This window comes from Carcharhinus amblyrhynchos, chromosome 17 (genome assembly GCF_965287045.1).
Source record: "Carcharhinus amblyrhynchos chromosome 17, sCarAmb.v2.hapA, whole genome shotgun sequence".
In the NCBI taxonomy this organism is placed as follows: domain Eukaryota; kingdom Metazoa; phylum Chordata; class Chondrichthyes; order Carcharhiniformes; family Carcharhinidae; genus Carcharhinus; species Carcharhinus amblyrhynchos.
In genome coordinates this window covers 58,093,567-58,110,664 of record NC_137340.1, presented here as the reverse complement: position 1 = coordinate 58,110,664, position 17,098 = coordinate 58,093,567, and the positions used below count along the sequence as shown (strand labels likewise).

General features: G+C 44.0%; 1 protein-coding gene across 3 annotated transcripts in view; it reads right to left on the bottom strand.

Moving 5' to 3' along the window:
• Nucleotides 1-17,098, bottom strand: part of sh3pxd2aa (SH3 and PX domains 2Aa) — a 610,480-nt gene that overhangs the window by 156,666 nt on the left and 436,716 nt on the right. For 2 of the 3 annotated variants that reach the window (XM_080206018.1, XM_080206020.1), the window contains one exon: nt 7,714-7,797. The exons of the other annotated variant lie outside the window; for it this stretch is intronic. In XM_080206018.1, the coding sequence (XP_080062144.1) occupies nt 7,714-7,797 (84 nt within the window). The remainder of the gene's footprint in view (nt 1-7,713; nt 7,798-17,098) is intronic. 3 annotated transcript variants of the gene reach the window in all.

The following is a 17,098-nucleotide window of genomic DNA, read 5'->3' as shown; positions in this document are numbered from 1 at the left end:
ATCCTGTTATTGATTTTCCTCAGCCTTCTAATATTTGAAGTGCAATAACCCACAATGCTTTCTTCCTTGGGATATCTTCTTGATGTTCTTGACAAAACAAAATCCTGACTTATTGCCAATTTTTTTTTTGTAACCTCCCAACTATATTAAGGGTTGTGGGCTTTAAACATCCTCTGATGGCCCTCATTGCTATCTGCAAATTCACTAAACTTAGTGTCATCTGCAAACTTACTAATCAAACCAGTTACATTTACAAACCAGTTGAATTTAAACAATGCTTGGCAAGTAATTACAATCTCCATGGCAATGATTCTACCAATCAGAGTCCACTTGCTGACTAATCAGTACTCTGTTCTCATGCAGTTTTAACCGTTATTTCCTCTACATTGGTATTCTTGTGAATTGTCCTGATGAGCAAAAGATGAAAGCTTCAATTACAATTAAAGTAAACACAACCACAATCACTTACAGGAATACCACTATTTATTTATACTTACAGCATTCACTTCTACAGTCCTTTAATTTTTTTTAGAAAATTTAACTTTTTGTTCTTCTGTTGTTCTACCCCAAAGTTAAAATTTACATCCTTCACCCTGAGCCAGGCTATTTGTTTACTTATTCTGGTAAGTGACGAAAATGAGGATATGCAGGAGTAATTATAAAGGGTGTAGCTAAGAAAACTGAATACAACCTGAGAGCTTGCAGAGTGTGGGAGTCTGCTGAAGGGAGAAGGATTTGTTCCTTTTGATTTCTCACCCCAACGAAAGTGGTTCTTACTCCACTACAGGGAAGGAGCTTGTGGTTTGGTGAGTATGTGGAAAGTGGTTAAGCTCTGTTCCAGTTCTTAGGTTCAAAATAAAATACAAACTGGTGGCAAAATTAATAAAATGTATAAAAAAGCAAATAATATAATTACATAATTAAAATGCATCAAGATGGCAGGACAACTGATGTACAGGCTGCAGCATGTGGGAATTGCAGCTGAGTCATTCAGCTGGAGGCTGAGCTGCAGACACTGTGATGTATGTATTAGGAAGGAAGAAACTTCTCTGGACACTTTGTACCAGGAGGCAGTCTCAGCACTTATATAGGATACTCCGATTTGGTCAGTGTTCAGGGACAGGAGAGTGTGACTGTAAGTGAGGCAGGTAGGGGGACTCAGAGGACAGCAATGTCAGCGTCTGTAATTATTTAATAAATCTGAGGATATCACAGCTTTGTCTAGTTTAGAATGGGAGCTACAGGGTGGATAGGCAAATAACCATGGTACCATGGTACAGGAAGCCATTCAATTGGGGCACCAGAGCGAATGTAGTGGTAGTGGAGGACAGAAGAGTGAGGGAGATTGACACTCTTCTCTGCAGCAAAAAGCAAGAGTTTGAGGGCGTTGTGGCCTGCCCGGTGCTAGGGTTTGGGATATCAGCTCATTTGACTGCTGTGAATAACACTGGCTAGGCCAGCATTTATTTCCCATCCCTAGATGCCCTTCAGAAGGTGGCCTTGAGCTGCCTTCTTGAACTGCTGCAGTCCATGTGTGTCAGTACACCCACAGTGCTGCTAGGGAGGGAATTCTAGGAATTTGACCCAGCGACAGTGAAGAAACAGGGGTATATTTCCCAGTTAGAATTGTGAGTGACTTGGATGGGAACCTCAAGGTGCTGATATTCCCTAATGTCTGCTGCTTTTGTCCTTCTAGATTGTAGTTGTTGTGGGTTTGGCAGGTGTTGCCTAAGGAACCTTGGTGAGTTCCTGCATCTTGAAAATGGTACACACAGCTGCCACTGTTCATCAGTGGTAGAGGGATTGAGTATTTGCAGCAATCAAGCGGGGATGCTTTGTCCTGGATGGTGTCGAGTTTCTTGAGCATTGTTGGAGCTGCACTTATCCAGGCAAGTGGGAGTATTCCATTACACTCCTGGCTTGTGCCTTGTAGATGGTGGATAGGCTTCAGGGAGTCAGGAGATGAGTTACTCACTGCAGGAATCCCAGCCTTTGACCTGTTCTGGTAGCCTCAGTATTTTTATGGCAAGTCCAGTACAGTTACAGGTCAACGGTAACTCCCATGATGTTGATCGTGGAGGATTCAGTGATGGCAATGCCATTAATTATCAAAGGGTGATGTTTAGATCTTTACTTGTGAGAGATGGTCATTACCTGGACTTGTGTGGCGTGAATGTTATTTGCCACTTGTCAGCCCAAGTTTGGATATTGTCCAGGTCTTGCTGCAATTGCACAAGAATTGCTTCACAAATGATGCTGAACATTGTACAATCATCCACAAACATCATCATTTGACCTCCAATCACCACATCTTCCTCTGTGCCTAGGCTCTCCTTTAGGCTGGGCAGGCTGGACAGTACGGAGAGGATCCAGTTGTTGTGGTCTATGTCAGTATCAATGGCAGAGATAAAACTGGGGAAGAGATTCTGCACCAAGAGTTATGAGCAGCTAGGCACGAAAGCAAAAAGCATAACTTCAAAGGTTATAATTTCTGGATTAATACCTGCTTCGTGAGCAAACTGGCACAGGGTACATATAATTAGATGTATATGTGGGTGAAAGACTGGTGCGAGAGAAGTGCGTGCTGGTTTGAGACACATTGGCACCAGTACAGGGGAAAGTGAGGGCTGTACTATTGGGATGGTCTATACCTGAGCTATGCTGGGATCAAAGTGTGTGTTGGTCCTCTGGATGGAGAGAAGAGGGGGTTAACAGTAGATAATAAGAAAATGGTGGATAAAATGACCAAATATTTTGCTTTTGCTTTCACTGCGAGAGACACAAAATGTATTCCAGCATTAGCTTAAATCAGGAGACCATTACACCATAAGACATAGTAGGAGTAAAGAACAAAGAAAAATAAAGCACAGTAACAGGCTCTTCGGCCCCTCTAAGCTTGTGCCGATCACGAAGTCTGCCTACACTGAAACCGTATCTAAAACCATACGCACTTATGAAGTCCATATCCTTCCATTCCCATCCCATTCATGTATTCATCTAATTGCCTCTTGAATGCCACTATCGTATCTGCTCCCACCGCCTTCCCAGGCAGCGCATTCCAGACATTCATCCCCCTCTGTGTAAAAAACATTTGTCTCGCACATCTCCTCTAAACTTTTCCCCATGCACCTTAAAACTATCTCCCCTAGTATTTGACTTTACTACCTTAGGAAAGAGCATCTGACTATCCACCCTATACATGCCACTATAATCTTACAGACCTCTGTCAGATGGCCTGATTCGACTATCTAGTCTAGTCTGCTCCTGTCATTCAATCCAAACATTGAACAATTACACAAAAAGGATGCAGGGGATAGGCTATTATAGGCTGGTCAATCTGACTTCAGTGGTGAGCAAATTACTGGAAACAATTCGAAGGTACAGAGTGAACAGTCATATTGAAAGGAAAGGACTAATCAGGGATAGTCAGCATGGTTTTTTTCAGGAGAAGATCACGTCTTACTGATTTAATGGAATTTTCTGAAGAATTAACGATGATTGATGATGGTAGTACATAAATGTTGTCAATGTGGATTTCAGTAAGGCATTTGAACGAGGTTGCACATGGCAGAATAGTCAGATAAATGAGATTTCGTGGTACATAAGGGAAAGCAGCAGGTTGGATTCAAAATTAGCTCAGTGACAGGAAAAAAAGGCTAAAGGTCGATGGATGGTTTTGCGAGTGAAAAGTGCTTTCCAGTGGTGTTTCACAGGGCTCAGTGTTGAAGCTCTTACTGTTTGGCTTGTACGTTAATGATTTATTCATGGAGTGGCACGGTGGCAAAGTGGTTTGCACTGATGTCTTACAGTGTCAGGGACCGGGGTTCGATTCCCGGCTTGGGTCACTGTCTGTGCAGAGTCTGTACATCCTCCCGTGTCTGCGTGGGTTTCCTCCAGGCGCTCCAGTTTCCTCCCACAGTCCGAAAAATATATTGGTTAGGTGCATTGGTCATACTAAATTCTCCCTCAATGTACCTGAACAGGTGTGGAGTGTGGCGACAAGGGGATTTTCACAGTAACTTCATTGCACTGTTAATGTAAGCCTACTTGTGACACTAATAAATTAACTTTAAACTTTTAGACTTACATGTGGGAGGCATGTTTGGGAAATTTGAAGAGGAATTGGCCCAGTAGTTGCTAGCGCAGTACAGGCCCTTTGGCCCTCGATGTTGCGCCGACCAGTGGAACCAATCTAATGACCCTCTAACCTAAACTGTTCCAATGTTATCCATATGCCTATCCACTGACCATTTGAACGCCCTTAAAGTTGGCGAGTCCACAACTGCTGCAGGCAGGGCATTCCATGCCCTTACTACCCTCTGAGTAAAGAACCTACCTCTGACATCCGTCCTATAACTACCACCCCTTAGTTTAGAGCTATGTCTCCTTGTGTTAGCTATCCCCATCCGAGGAAAAAGGCTCTCACTGTCCACCCTATCTAATCCTCTGATCATCTTGTATGCCTCAATTAGGTCACCGTTTAACCTTCTTCTCTCTAACGAAAACAACCTCAAGTCCCTCAGCCTTCCCTCATAAGACCTTCCCACCATACCAGGCAACATCCTGGTAAACCTCCTCTGCACCCTTTCCAACGCTCCCACATCCTTTTTATAATGCGGTGACCAGGACTGTACGCAAAACTCCAAGTGCGGCCGCACCAGAGTTTTGTACAGTTGCAACATGACCTCACGGCTCCGAAATTCAATCCCCCTACCAATAAAAGCTAAAATATCTAAGATAGTTGTTGACTCCAGAACGATAGCAATGATCTGACTGAGTGGGCAGAAAAGTGGCAAGTGGAATTCAGTTCAGAAAAGAGTGAGGAAGGGAGGGCAAACAAAGCAAGGAAATGCTTAACAAACGGAAAGATGTTGAGAGGGGTGAAGGAGCCTTGGAGTGCATGTCCACAGACGCTTGAAGGTAGCAGAAAAGATAGACAAGGTGCATAATAGGGAATGCTTTCCTTTATTGGGCAGGATATTGAATATAAAAGCTGGGATATAATGCTGCAACTGTATAAAATGCTGGTTAGGCCACAACTGGAATTTGTGTACATTTCTGGTCACATAACAGGAAGGACATAATTGCTCTGGAGAGAGTGCAGAGGAAATGTTGCCAGGGCATGAAAATTGCAACTATGAGGAGAGATTAGATAGGCTAGGCTCCTCTTAGAAGACAGGAGACCAAGGGGTGACCTAATTTAAGTGTACAAAATAATGAGATGCCCAAATCATGTTGACAGGGAAGAATTGTTTCCCTAGCTGAGGGACCAATTACCAAAGGGCACAGATTTAATGTGACTGGTAAAAGGATTAAAGGAAAAGCATTTTAACCCAGATGATTGTCGGTGTCAGCAATTCATTGTCTAATTTGGTGGTTGAAGCTGAAGCACTCAACTCATTTAAAAGGTACCGAGATCTGCATCTTAAGTGCTGTTACCTGCAAGGCTACAGACCAGGTGCTGTGAGAGGGTTAATGACCATAAAAATCACAGAGTGTTGGCTGTTAAACTCAACCACACAGTAAAACCAGAGGCCTTGATTCGAAGCAGACCCTGTTAAGAGTCAAGGGCCATAAAACTCCCAGTTATGAAGAAAGTCTCAGTTACACAGCACACACACAAGGCCTCCACTGAAGGAGGTGCAGCTGCATCTAGTTAGTATCTGTTCCAACAAGGGACAATGAACATGGGAGAACAGAGGGATAGAGGGGTGGGGGAGTGGTGGCGGCAATGATATACCCCTGGTTAGACACATAGCAATCATGTCTGGAAGTTAGTAGATAAATAGAAAGAAATATGTGCTTGGTAATATTACAATTAGATAGATGTGCACAAGTTGTAACTGGACAACTATATCCTTATATTTACCTAATGTAATCCTAACCGTTAATTGTGAATAGATATAGATAATTTCTGAGCTAATGTAAATCTCTAATTGGTACATGCTAATTACTTGTAATGGAAGCTAAAAGTAGAGCTGTCTATGTAATTCTCTATTTGAGACTCTCTAGTACAAATCCTTTGCTTCAGCTCAAAAAAAATGCCCCTTTTAAAACTCCAAAATTCTTCGGCTGGTCACTTCAAGTCCAGAAGCAGCTGGACAGCTAATTTTGTCCCACAACATACTATAAAGTGGGGTTAAAATAAGTGGCTAGTTTTTTTTTCTTTTTTGGCCAGTGCACACATAGTGAGCTGAATGGCCTCTTTCTGCATCGTAATCTTTCTGTGGTTCTAAATTTGGCTGGCTGTCAGAAAACAGATTATACATGAATGATGTGATGAATAGAGTCCTGTAGGAGTGTATGTAGGGCTTCAAATATTTCCTATTAACATGAATGTCTTAGATAAAAGAGCAAACAGCAATTTGCAAACAACACAAAGATAGGGAGGAAAGTATGTCGTGAGAAAGACATAAGAAGTTTGTAGATGGACATAGATCAGCTGAGTGAGTTGGCAAAAACCTGGCAAATGGATTATGTGGAAAAATGTGAAATTGTTCATTTTCTCAGGAAAAATAAAAAAATTATTATTTAAATGGAGAATGACTGAGGTACAGAAGGATCTAGTCGTTCTAGTGCATGAGTCACAAAAGGTTAATATGCAGGTAGAGCAAGTAATCAAGAAAGCTTATGGAAGGGTATCCTTTATTATGAGAGGAATTGAACATAAAAGTAAGGGTGTAAGATAGGTTCTTGATTAATAAGCAGATCAGGGGTTATGGGGAAAAGCCAGGAGAATGGGGATGAGAAAAATATCAGTCATGATTGAAGGGTGGAGCAGACTTGATGGACTGAGTGGTCTACTTTTACCCCTATGTCTTATGCTATTATGCTTCAGTTATACATGACATTGCTAAGACTGCAGGGGGAATTTTCCTAGACCACTCACCATGGGGATCGTAGAGGATGGGGGCAGACCACTGACCTCGAGTGGGAATTTCTGGCTGGAAAATCCCAGGCTGCATCTTGAATACAAAGTGTAGTTTTAATCTCCTTATTAAGGAAAGATGCGAAAGTATCAGAGGTGGTTCAGAGAAGATTTACTAGATTAATACTTGGAATGAATGGGTTGTCTTATGAAGATAGGTTGAACAGACTGGGCTTGTTTCTACTGGAGTTTAGAAAACTGAGTTGTGACTTGGTTGAAGTATATAAGATCCCAAATAGCCTTGACAAGGTGAATCTGGAAAGGATGTTTCCTCTTGTGGGTGAGTATAAAACTGCGGCACTGTTTTAAAATTAAACAGTCACACTTAGAGATGGGGAGAATTTTTTTTCTCTTTGAGGGCTGGCTTTGGAGCTCTCTGCCTCAGAAAGTGGTGGAAGCTGGGTCATTGAGTACTTTTAGAGCAGAGCTAGATAAATTCTTGTTAGGCAAGGAGAACAAAGGTTATTGGGCATAGATGGAAATCAGTAACTCAAAACACAAACAAATCAGTCATGATCTTTTTGAATGACAGAGCAGGCTGGAACGGTCTACTTCTGCTCCTATTTTGTATGTAGTGGAAAGACAGATCTAAATATCAGAAGCTGATCAGAGTGACACTAGACACAAGTACAAGACACACAAACGTATTCAACTGCCTCAGAGATCGGAATATCCTCCTTTTAAACAAAAATTTTGTGAAGATTGCAAGTTCTTTCATCTTACACCACCTCTGCATTCACAAAGTAAAACATGACATTGCACAAGAGGCACAGGGCATTCTTCACCTGGGCTTTGTTGCCGGTTACACATTCCTCCCAAAGTCCACCTCCGGTCCAGCCGCCGCAGATGGGCTTTGCGTCTCTTAGTGACTACAATCATGGAAGGAAATATGAGAAAACACACAAGACAAATAGGAAAGTGTTTACACATTACAGATGCACAAATTCACAAAACAGTTACTAGGATCAGGGCTGGAAGGAATTCTGGAATTGAATCAATAAAAATAGTCATTTTTTTCTAAAGCATTCAAAAACGACTACTATTTTGTATGTTGTCTCAGTTCTCTATATCTCTGTACATCAGAAAAGATTTCAGTTTGTCCAAGCCCCTTCTTATTTTTCAGAATATAAAAGTCCCCTTCAACACAGCTGCATATCCTGACTGGTAACTAATTGTGCTGGGGGGAGGGGAGCACAGGTCTGAGTCCTCTCTGTCTCATCAATAAATGGTCCATGGTATGAATGATTGTCTACATCAACATTTATACAGGGCTTTAGTGAGACAACACCTGGAACACTGTGCAAAACTTTGGGCCGGAATTCTGCCATCCGCCCTCACTGGAATTGTAGCAGGCATGCCATGTAAATGTCCATTGAATTCAGGTGGGATTCTCTGGTTTTGAGGAGAGCGCAGCACGAGAATCCTGCCCTTAGTCCCCATAGGTAAAAAAGGATTCCTTTAATGACTAGTGGTGGTGAATTTGTATGTTCTGCACGTGTCTGCTTGGTTTCCTCTGGGTGTTTGGGTTTTCTCCAACAGTCCAAAGAAGTGCAGGCTATGTGAACTGGCCATGCTAAATTGCTCTTTACTGTGTCCAAAGATGTGCAATTTAGGTGGATTAATCATGGTAAATGTGTGGGATTACAAGGCTAGGTCACGGGGTGGGCCTGCGTTAATGCTCGTTCGGAGGATCAGAGGTGACTCAAAGGGCTGAATAGACTCCTTCGCATTGTAGTCTTTGCATGGATTCTAAGACGGTTCAGACGCATCCTTAGGAAGTGGAGGAGTTGAGCACTATTGTCACTTTCATTTGAATGCTTTTTAAAATTTGTTTTCAGAAAGTGCCAAGCAATGTTCCCTCTAAACTGCATAGTTGAAAGTTTGCAGGCAAGTCGCACACAATTTGGGCTCTTGGTTACTAAGCATACACAGCTGCTCAAAAAAAATCTGTGGAGAATGCATAGTTAAAGTCACCTGCACATTTCAAAAAGAGATAATATGCTGGCTGCATTGATCTGTTACCCAACCCTGGTTGCCCTAGGTGTGTGTTGGGCCTTCTTGAATCATCCATTCTTATTCATGATGTTGCTGTCATAATTCTGTTTGGTAGGGAATTCCAGGATTTTGATGCAACAATGGTGAAGGGATTGTGGTACCTGTCCAAGTCAGAAAATTGTTTGATTTGGAGTGAAACATAAAGGTGGTAGTTCTGCGTTTCCTGATCTTATCCTTCTTTTTTAAAGACAGAGGCCGGAACTGAGGATAAGTGCTGGAACCCAAGATGCTAGTCAGTCCCATGGAAGACCTTTCCCCACAATGTCTGTACTGGAAACACGCTGACACAATGCTTTTAAATCAAAAGCTAACAAACCAGAAAAACATTTATTTTCTACTGCACAGAGAATCACACAACATAACAATGGTTTTTCAGATTGAACCACTCATTAAGTCCAATTGTTCCAATCATTCTTCCAGCCGCGATACCACAAATGGTTTCATTTTTAGTACTGACAATGAGATTATTGATAAGTGATAGCTCTTTTAACACTCTTGAGTACTGACGGCCTTCCATCATTAGGAAATACCCACACATTCTCATTCTAACAACTTTGGAGGCATCAAATTTGAGTCAACTTTATGCTGCGGACTGACATCCATATGGATCAGGTGGAGAGTTTATAAATATAATATAAAAGCTTACTATACAAGAGAAGAGGTTATTGTGTGGGGGGGTGATATATTAGCACAGATAGACGATTGGCTAATTTACAGGATACTGCTATGAAGAAAGGTCATCCAGACTCGAAACGTTGGCTCGATTCTCTCTCTACAGATGCTGTCGGACTTGCTGAGATTTTCCAGCGTTTTCTGTTTTTCTTTCAGGAAACTGAAATGGACAAACAAATCATTCCAAGGTTGGCAAACTCTTGAGAAATTGAGTGCAATAGGGAACTATGCTGGGACCTCAACTATTAACAATCTATATTAATGACATGGATGAAGGGACCAAACAGTATATTGGAAGGATAGGCAGGAAGGAAAAGGAGGCGGGTAGCTCTGTTAATTAAGGATAACATCAGGGTGGTAGTGAGACACGATATTGGCTCTAAGAAGCAAAATGTGGAATCGATGTGGGTGGAGATAAGGAACAGTGAGGGGAGAAAGTCACTGGTGCGTGTGGTCTATAGGCCCCCAAATAATAACTTTGAGGTGGGGCAGGCTATAAACAAGCAAATAATGGATGCGTGCAAAAACGGAATGGCGATAACCATGGGGGATTTTAACCTGCATATTGATTGGTTGGCACAAGTCAGACGCAGTGGACTTGAGGAAGAGTTCTTAGAATGCTTTCGGGATAGTTTCCTCGAACAATATGTTACAGAAACAACGAGGGAGCGAGCTATCTTGGATCTGGTCCTGTGTAATGAGACAGGTAAAATTAAAGATCTTCTTGTGAGGGATCCTCTTGGAATGAGTGATCACAATATGGTTGAATTTCTGATACAGATGGAGGGTGAGGAAGTAGGGTCCCAAACCAGTGTCCTCTGCTTGAACAAGGGGGAGTACGATAGGATGAGGGCGGAATTGGCTAATGTAGACTGGGAGCGCAGACTAGTTGGTAGGACAGCTGAGGAACAGTGGAGGATTTTTAAGGAGATTTTTCTCAGTACTCAGCAGAAATATATTCCGCTGATACAGAAGGAATGTAAGAAAAGAGATAACCAGCCGTGGATAACGAAGGAAATAAAGGAGAGTATCAAATTAAAAACCAATGCGTACAGAGTGGCCAAAACTAGTGGGGAACTAGAAGATTGGGAAAGCTTTAAAAACCAACAAAGGACTACTAAGAAAGCGATAAAGAAAGGAAAGATAGATTATGAAATAAACTAGCACAAAATAGCTAGGGGTGTACTATAGGCCACCCAACAGCCCAAAGTCAGTGGAGGAAGGCATTTGCAGGGGCATTTTGGACAGGTGCAGGAAGAATAGAGTGGTTGTAGTGGGTGATTTTAATTTTCCCGGAGTGAATTGGAGGGGGCCTAGAGCTGGGGGTACGGAGGGAGAGGAGTTTGTGAAATGTGTTATGGAAGGGTCGCTAGAACAATATGTAACTAGCCCGACTAGGGGAGGGGCTATACTGGATTTAGTGTTGGGAAACGAGCCGGGGCAGGTGGGTGAGGTAGAGGTAGGCGAACATGTGGCGAACAGTGACCACAAGTCCGTCTACTTTAGGATAAAAATGGAAAGGGGCGAGTGCCGTCCAAACGGGAGTGTGCTGGACTGGGGAAAGGCGAGCTATGGCAGGATTAGGAGGGAGCTGCAGGACACTGATTGGGAGGGACTGTTAGCTGGCAAGTCCACGGTTGGCAAGTGGGAGGCTTTTAGGGACAAAATGAAATGGTTGCAGGGGAGGTATGTTCCGGTTAAGCGAAAGGATGGGAAAGGTAGGATTAGAGAGCCGTGGATTACGGGGGATATTGAAGACTTGGTCAGGAAGAAGAGGGAGGCGTATGTTAGGTCAAAACAAATGGGTACGGAGTGTGCGCTGGAGGAATATAGAGAGAGTAGGAGGGAGCTAAAAAGGGGAATTAGAAGGGCGAAGAGAGGGCATGAAATGGCTTTGGCTGGTAGGATTAAGGAAAATCCTAAGGCATTTTATTCCTATATTAGAGGCAAGAGAGTAGTTAGAGGGAAAATTGGTCCTCTTAGGGACAAGAGTGGAGAGTTGTGTATTGAGTCGGAGGGAATGGGGGAGCTCCTGAATGAATACTTTGCGTCGGTATTCACAAAGGAGAGGGGTTCGGAATCGTGCGGTCTCTTGGAGGGAGCGGAGGTTCAGTTGCAGGATATAGTTATTACGAGAGAGGACGTGCTAGGGCTTTTAGGTAGCGTAAGGACGGATAAAGCTCCGGGGCCTGATGGTATTTATCCCAGGCTGCTTAGGGAGGCGAAAGATGAAATTGCTGGGCCTCTGGCGCACATCTTTGTCTCTTCTTTGGACACAGGTGAGGTCCCAGAAGACTGGCGGGTAGCAAATGTGGTCCCGTTGTTCAAAAAAGGTAGTAGGGATAACCCTGGGAATTATAGGCCGGTGAGTTTGACGTCGGTGGTAGGGAAGTTAATGGAAAAAATACTTAGGGGTAGGATGTATGAGCATTTGGAGCATTGCGATCTGATTAGGGATACGCAACATGGCTTTGTTAGAGGGAGGTCTTGCCTTACGAATCTGGTGGAATTCTTTGAGGAGGTGACAAAAACGGTTGACGATGGGAGAGCCGTTGATGTCGTGTATATGGATTTCAGTAAGGCGTTTGACAAAGTCCCTCATGGTAGGCTGGTAGAAAAGGTTAAGGCGCATGGGATACGAGGTCAGGTAGCTAGGTGGATTGAGAACTGGCTGGGAAATAGGAGACAGAGGGTAGTTGTGGAGGGTACCTTGTCGGGCTGGAGGCCAGTGACCAGTGGTGTGCCGCAGGGCTCAGTACTGGGACCTCTCCTCTTTGTAGTATACATAAATGACTTGGAAGAGGGCGTAGGTGGTGTGACCAGCAAGTTTGCTGATGACACCAAGATGGCAGGGTTGGCGGGTACGGAACTGGATTGTCAGGTGATACAACAGGATATAGATAGGTTGGTGCAGTGGGCAGATAGGTGGCAGATGGCATTTAATCCTGACAAATGCGAGGTGATGCATTTTGGACGGAATAATGCAGAGAGGAGCTATGTGATAAAAGGTAGGCCGATTAGGAGTATAGACGTACAGAGGGACCTGGGAGTGCAGGTTCACAAATCCATGAAGGTTGCGTCACAAGTGGAGAACGTTGTTAGGAAGGCTTATGGGATGTTAGCCTTTATAGGAAGGGGTATAGAGTATAAAAGCTGCCGTCTAATGCTTCAGTTATACAGAACGTTGGTTAGACCGCATTTGGAGTACTGTGTCCAGTTCTGGTCACCTTACTACCGGAAGGACGTGGAGTCTCTGGAAAGGGTGCAGAGGAGGTTTACCAGGATGTTGCCTGGCATGGGGGGACTGGGTTACAAGGAGAGATTGAAGAGACTGGGGCTATTCTCCTTGGAAAGACGGAGATTGAGAGGGGACATGATAGAGGTATATAAGATACTGAAGGGAATAGATAGAGTTAATAGTGAGAGACTGCTCCCTAGACTGGGTACGAACACGAGAGGTCATCACTTAAGGGTGAGGGGGGGGGGGGAGGTATAATTTGGAGATAAGAAGAAGGTTCTTTACGCAGAGAGTTGTGGGGGTCTGGAATGCGCTACCGAGTAGGGTGGTGGAGGCAGGAACGTTGGACTCGTTTAAGATGCAGTTAGATAGGCACATGAGTGAAACGAGAATGGAGGGATATGGTAGGGGCTATTAAATAGGGTTAAACCTCGGGAGACACCGAAAGGGCAGGCTGTATGATTAATATTTTTTGTCTTTATTCCACAGGTGGAGGTCCACCTCGTGTCAAGCGAGGGGCATGCACACGGCGGGTCGTGCGTGGGCTGCTCTTGGAAGTCCAGGAGTGGCCTAGTACTTCATGTCGGTGTGTGTGCTTGATCCTGGACCGATAGACGGGCGCCGCAACAGCTCAGTGACTAGCACTGCTAGCTGTGCAGATACATGGATTTCGGCCTGTGTCTGTGGGAGTTTGCGCATTCGCCCTGTGGTTGCGTGGGTTTCCTCCGGGCGCTCCGGTTTCCTCCCACACCCCAAAGATGTGCTCTTAGGCTAATCGGTTTCTACCAAATTGACACTATTTCTTCCCTGAATCTGACTGAGTAGGGTCCCATTCGTAGACATGCAGGGTAGAATAGGTGTAGGGTGATGCGGCGGCGCGGGCTCGTTGGGCCGAAGGGCCTGTTTCCCGTGCTGGGTTGTTCTTTTTGTTAAAATATAAAAACTGATAGTAAAATTTTTTACAAATATACAAAAAGGAAAAGAGTGGCTAAAGTAAATGTTGGACCCTTGGAAGACGAGAACGAGGATTTAATAATGGGAAATGAGGAAATGGCCGAGGCCTTAAACAAGTTTTTTGTGTCAGTCTTCATAGTAAAGGGCACAAATAGCTTACCGAAAATTGACGGTCGTGGCACTATAGGGGGTGAGGACCTTAAAACAATTGCTATTACTAAAGAGGTAGTGCTTTGTAGGCTAACTGGGACTAAAGGTAGACAAGTCCCCAGATCCGGATGGAATGTATCCCAGGATACTAAAAGAAACGGCAGAAGTAATAGCAGATGCGTTAGTTGTAATGTATCAAAATTCCCTGGACTCTGGAGAGGTGCCAGCTGATTGGAAAACAGCTAATGTGACGCCACCGTTTAAAAAAGGAGGTAGACAAAAGGCAGGTTAGCTTAATGTCCGTAGTTGGGAAAATGCTGGAATCCATCATTAAAGAAGAAATAGCAGGACACCTAGAAACGAATGTTTCAATCAAGCAGATGCAGCGTGGATTCATGAAGGGAAAGTCGTGTTTGACGAATTTACTACTTACCATTTATATAGATGATCTGAAGGAGGGGGCTGAGTGTAGGGTGACAAAATTTGCTGATGACACGAAGATGAGTGGAAAAGCAAATTCCGTGGAGGGTGTGGAAAGTCTGCAGAGGGATCTGGATAGACTGAGCGAGTGGGCGAGGACCTGGCAGGTGGAGTATAATGTTAGCAAGTGTGAGGTTATCCACTTTGGCACAAATAATAGTAGGAGGGATTACTATTTACAGGGCGAAAAGCTGCAGCATGCTACGGTGCAGAGGGACCAGGGAGTCCTTGTGCATGAGTCGCAAAAACCCAGTCTGCAGGTGCAGCAGGTGATCAAGAAGGCGAATGGTATGCTGGGCTTTATAGCGAGGTGGTTAGAATATAAAAGCAGGGAGGTCTTGCGGCAACTGTACAGGGCACTGGTGAGGCTGCAGCTGGAGTACTGTGTGCAGTTTTGGTCGCCGCACTTGCGCAAGGATATTTTGGCCTTGGAGGGAGTGCAGAGGAGGTTCATTAGGCTGATACCAGAAATGAGGGGGCTAGCCTATGAAGAGAGACTAAATAGACTGGGTCTGTACTCGTTGGAGTTTAGAAGGATGACGGGGGATCTTATAGAGACGTATAAGATAATGAAAGGGATGGATAGGGTAGAGGTAGAGAGATTCTTGTCGCTTAGAAAGGATAGCAGGACTAGAGGGCACAGCCTCAAGATAAGGGGGGTGCAGTTTAGATTGGAATTGAGGAGGAACTTCTTCACTCAAAGGGTGGTGAATCTCTGGAATTCTCTGCCCGTTGAAGTGGTGGAGGCTACCTCGCTAAATATATTTAAGTCACGGGTAGATAAGTTTTTGACAGACAAGGGAATTAAGGGTTATGGGGAGAGAGCGGGAAAGTGGAACTGATCCGCTTCAGATCAGCCATGATCTTATTGAATGGCGGGACAGGCTCGAAGGGCGAGATGGCCGACTCCTGCTCCTATTTCTTATGTTCTTATGTTCTTATTACTGGATTTTTATGAAGATGTAATGAGTGTGGTTGACAGAGGGGAACCAGTGGATGTGGTGTTTTTAGATTTCCAGAAGGCATTCGATAAGGTGCCTCACAAAAGGTTGCAGCATAAGATTAAGGTACATGGAGTTGGGGGTAAAGTGGATTGAGGATTGGCTATCTAACAGGAAACAGAGAGTTGAAATAAATGGGTGCTTTTCTGGTTGGCAGTTGGTGACCAGTGGCATGCCGCAGGAATTGGTGCTGGGGCCTCAATTGTTTACCATATACATAGACGATCTGTAGGGGGGACCGAGTGTGGGATAACAAAGTTTGTGGATGACACAAAGATGAGTGGGAAAGCGAATTGCGTGGAGGACGCGGAAAGTCAGCAGAGAGATTTGGATTGGCTGAGGGAGTGGGCGAGGACCTGGCAGATGGAGTATAACGTTGGCAAATGTGAGGTTATCCACTTTGGTTGGAATAATAGTAAAATGGACTATTATTTAAATGGTGAAAAATTACAACATGCCACTGTGCAGAGGGACCTGGGGGTCCTTATGCATGAATCACAAAAACTCAGTCTGCAGGTGCAGCAGGTGATCAAGAAGGCAAATAGAATGTTGGCCTTTATCACGAAGGGGATAGAATATAAAGGCAGGGAGGTCTTGTTGCAATTGTACAAGGTACTGGTGAGGCAGCAACTAGAGTACTGTGTGCAATTTTGGTCCCCTTATTTGCGAAAGGATATATTGGCCTTGGAGGGAGTACAGAGAAGGTTCACCAGGTTGATTCCAGAGATGAGGGGTTTAGCTTATGAGGAGAGATTGAGTAGATTGGGCCTGTACTCGTTGGAGTTTAGAAGGCTGAGGGGAGATCTTATAGAGACATACAAGATAATGAAGGGGCTAGATAGGTTAGATGCAGAGAGATTATTTCCACTTAGAAAGGAAACAAGAACTAGAGGACACAGCCTCAAAATAAAGGGGAGTCAATTTAGAACAGAGTTGAGGAGGAACTTCTTCTCTCAGAGGGTAGTGAATCTCTGGAATTCCCAGCCCATTGAAGCAGAGGAGGCTACCTTGTTAAATGTGTTTAAGTCACAGGTAGACAGATTTCTGACCAATAATGGAATTAAGGGGAGCAGGCGGGTAAGTGGAACTGAACTGCTAACAGATCAGCCATGATCTTATTGAATGGTGGGGCGGGCTCGAGGGGCTAGATGGCCTACTCCTGCTCCTATTTCTTATGTTCTTACGTATTGCAGTCAAATTTGCAGAATATTTAACTTAGGTAAGACAGCAAGTTCTGAGGAGAATTCAAAGGGATACAGAGAGGTAAAGTAAGTGGGTAAAAATCTGATGAAGGGAGCATAATGTGGAAAAATGCGATGTTGTGCACTTTGGCGAGAAGAATAGAAAAGCTGAATTTTTAAAAATAATTCATTCATGAGATGTGTAAGCCCCCGGATAGATCAGCATTTATTGCCTGCCCAAATTGCCTTTGAAAAAGTGGTGGTGAGTTGCCTTCTTGAACTGCTACAGTGCATTTGGCGTTGGAACACCACAGTGCTGTTAGGGAGAACATTCCAGGATATTAAGCCAATGACAGTGAAGGAACAGTGATATAATTCTAAGTCAAAAGGATGAATGGTAACCTCCAGGTGGTGGTATTTCCAGGTTTCTGCCGCCCTG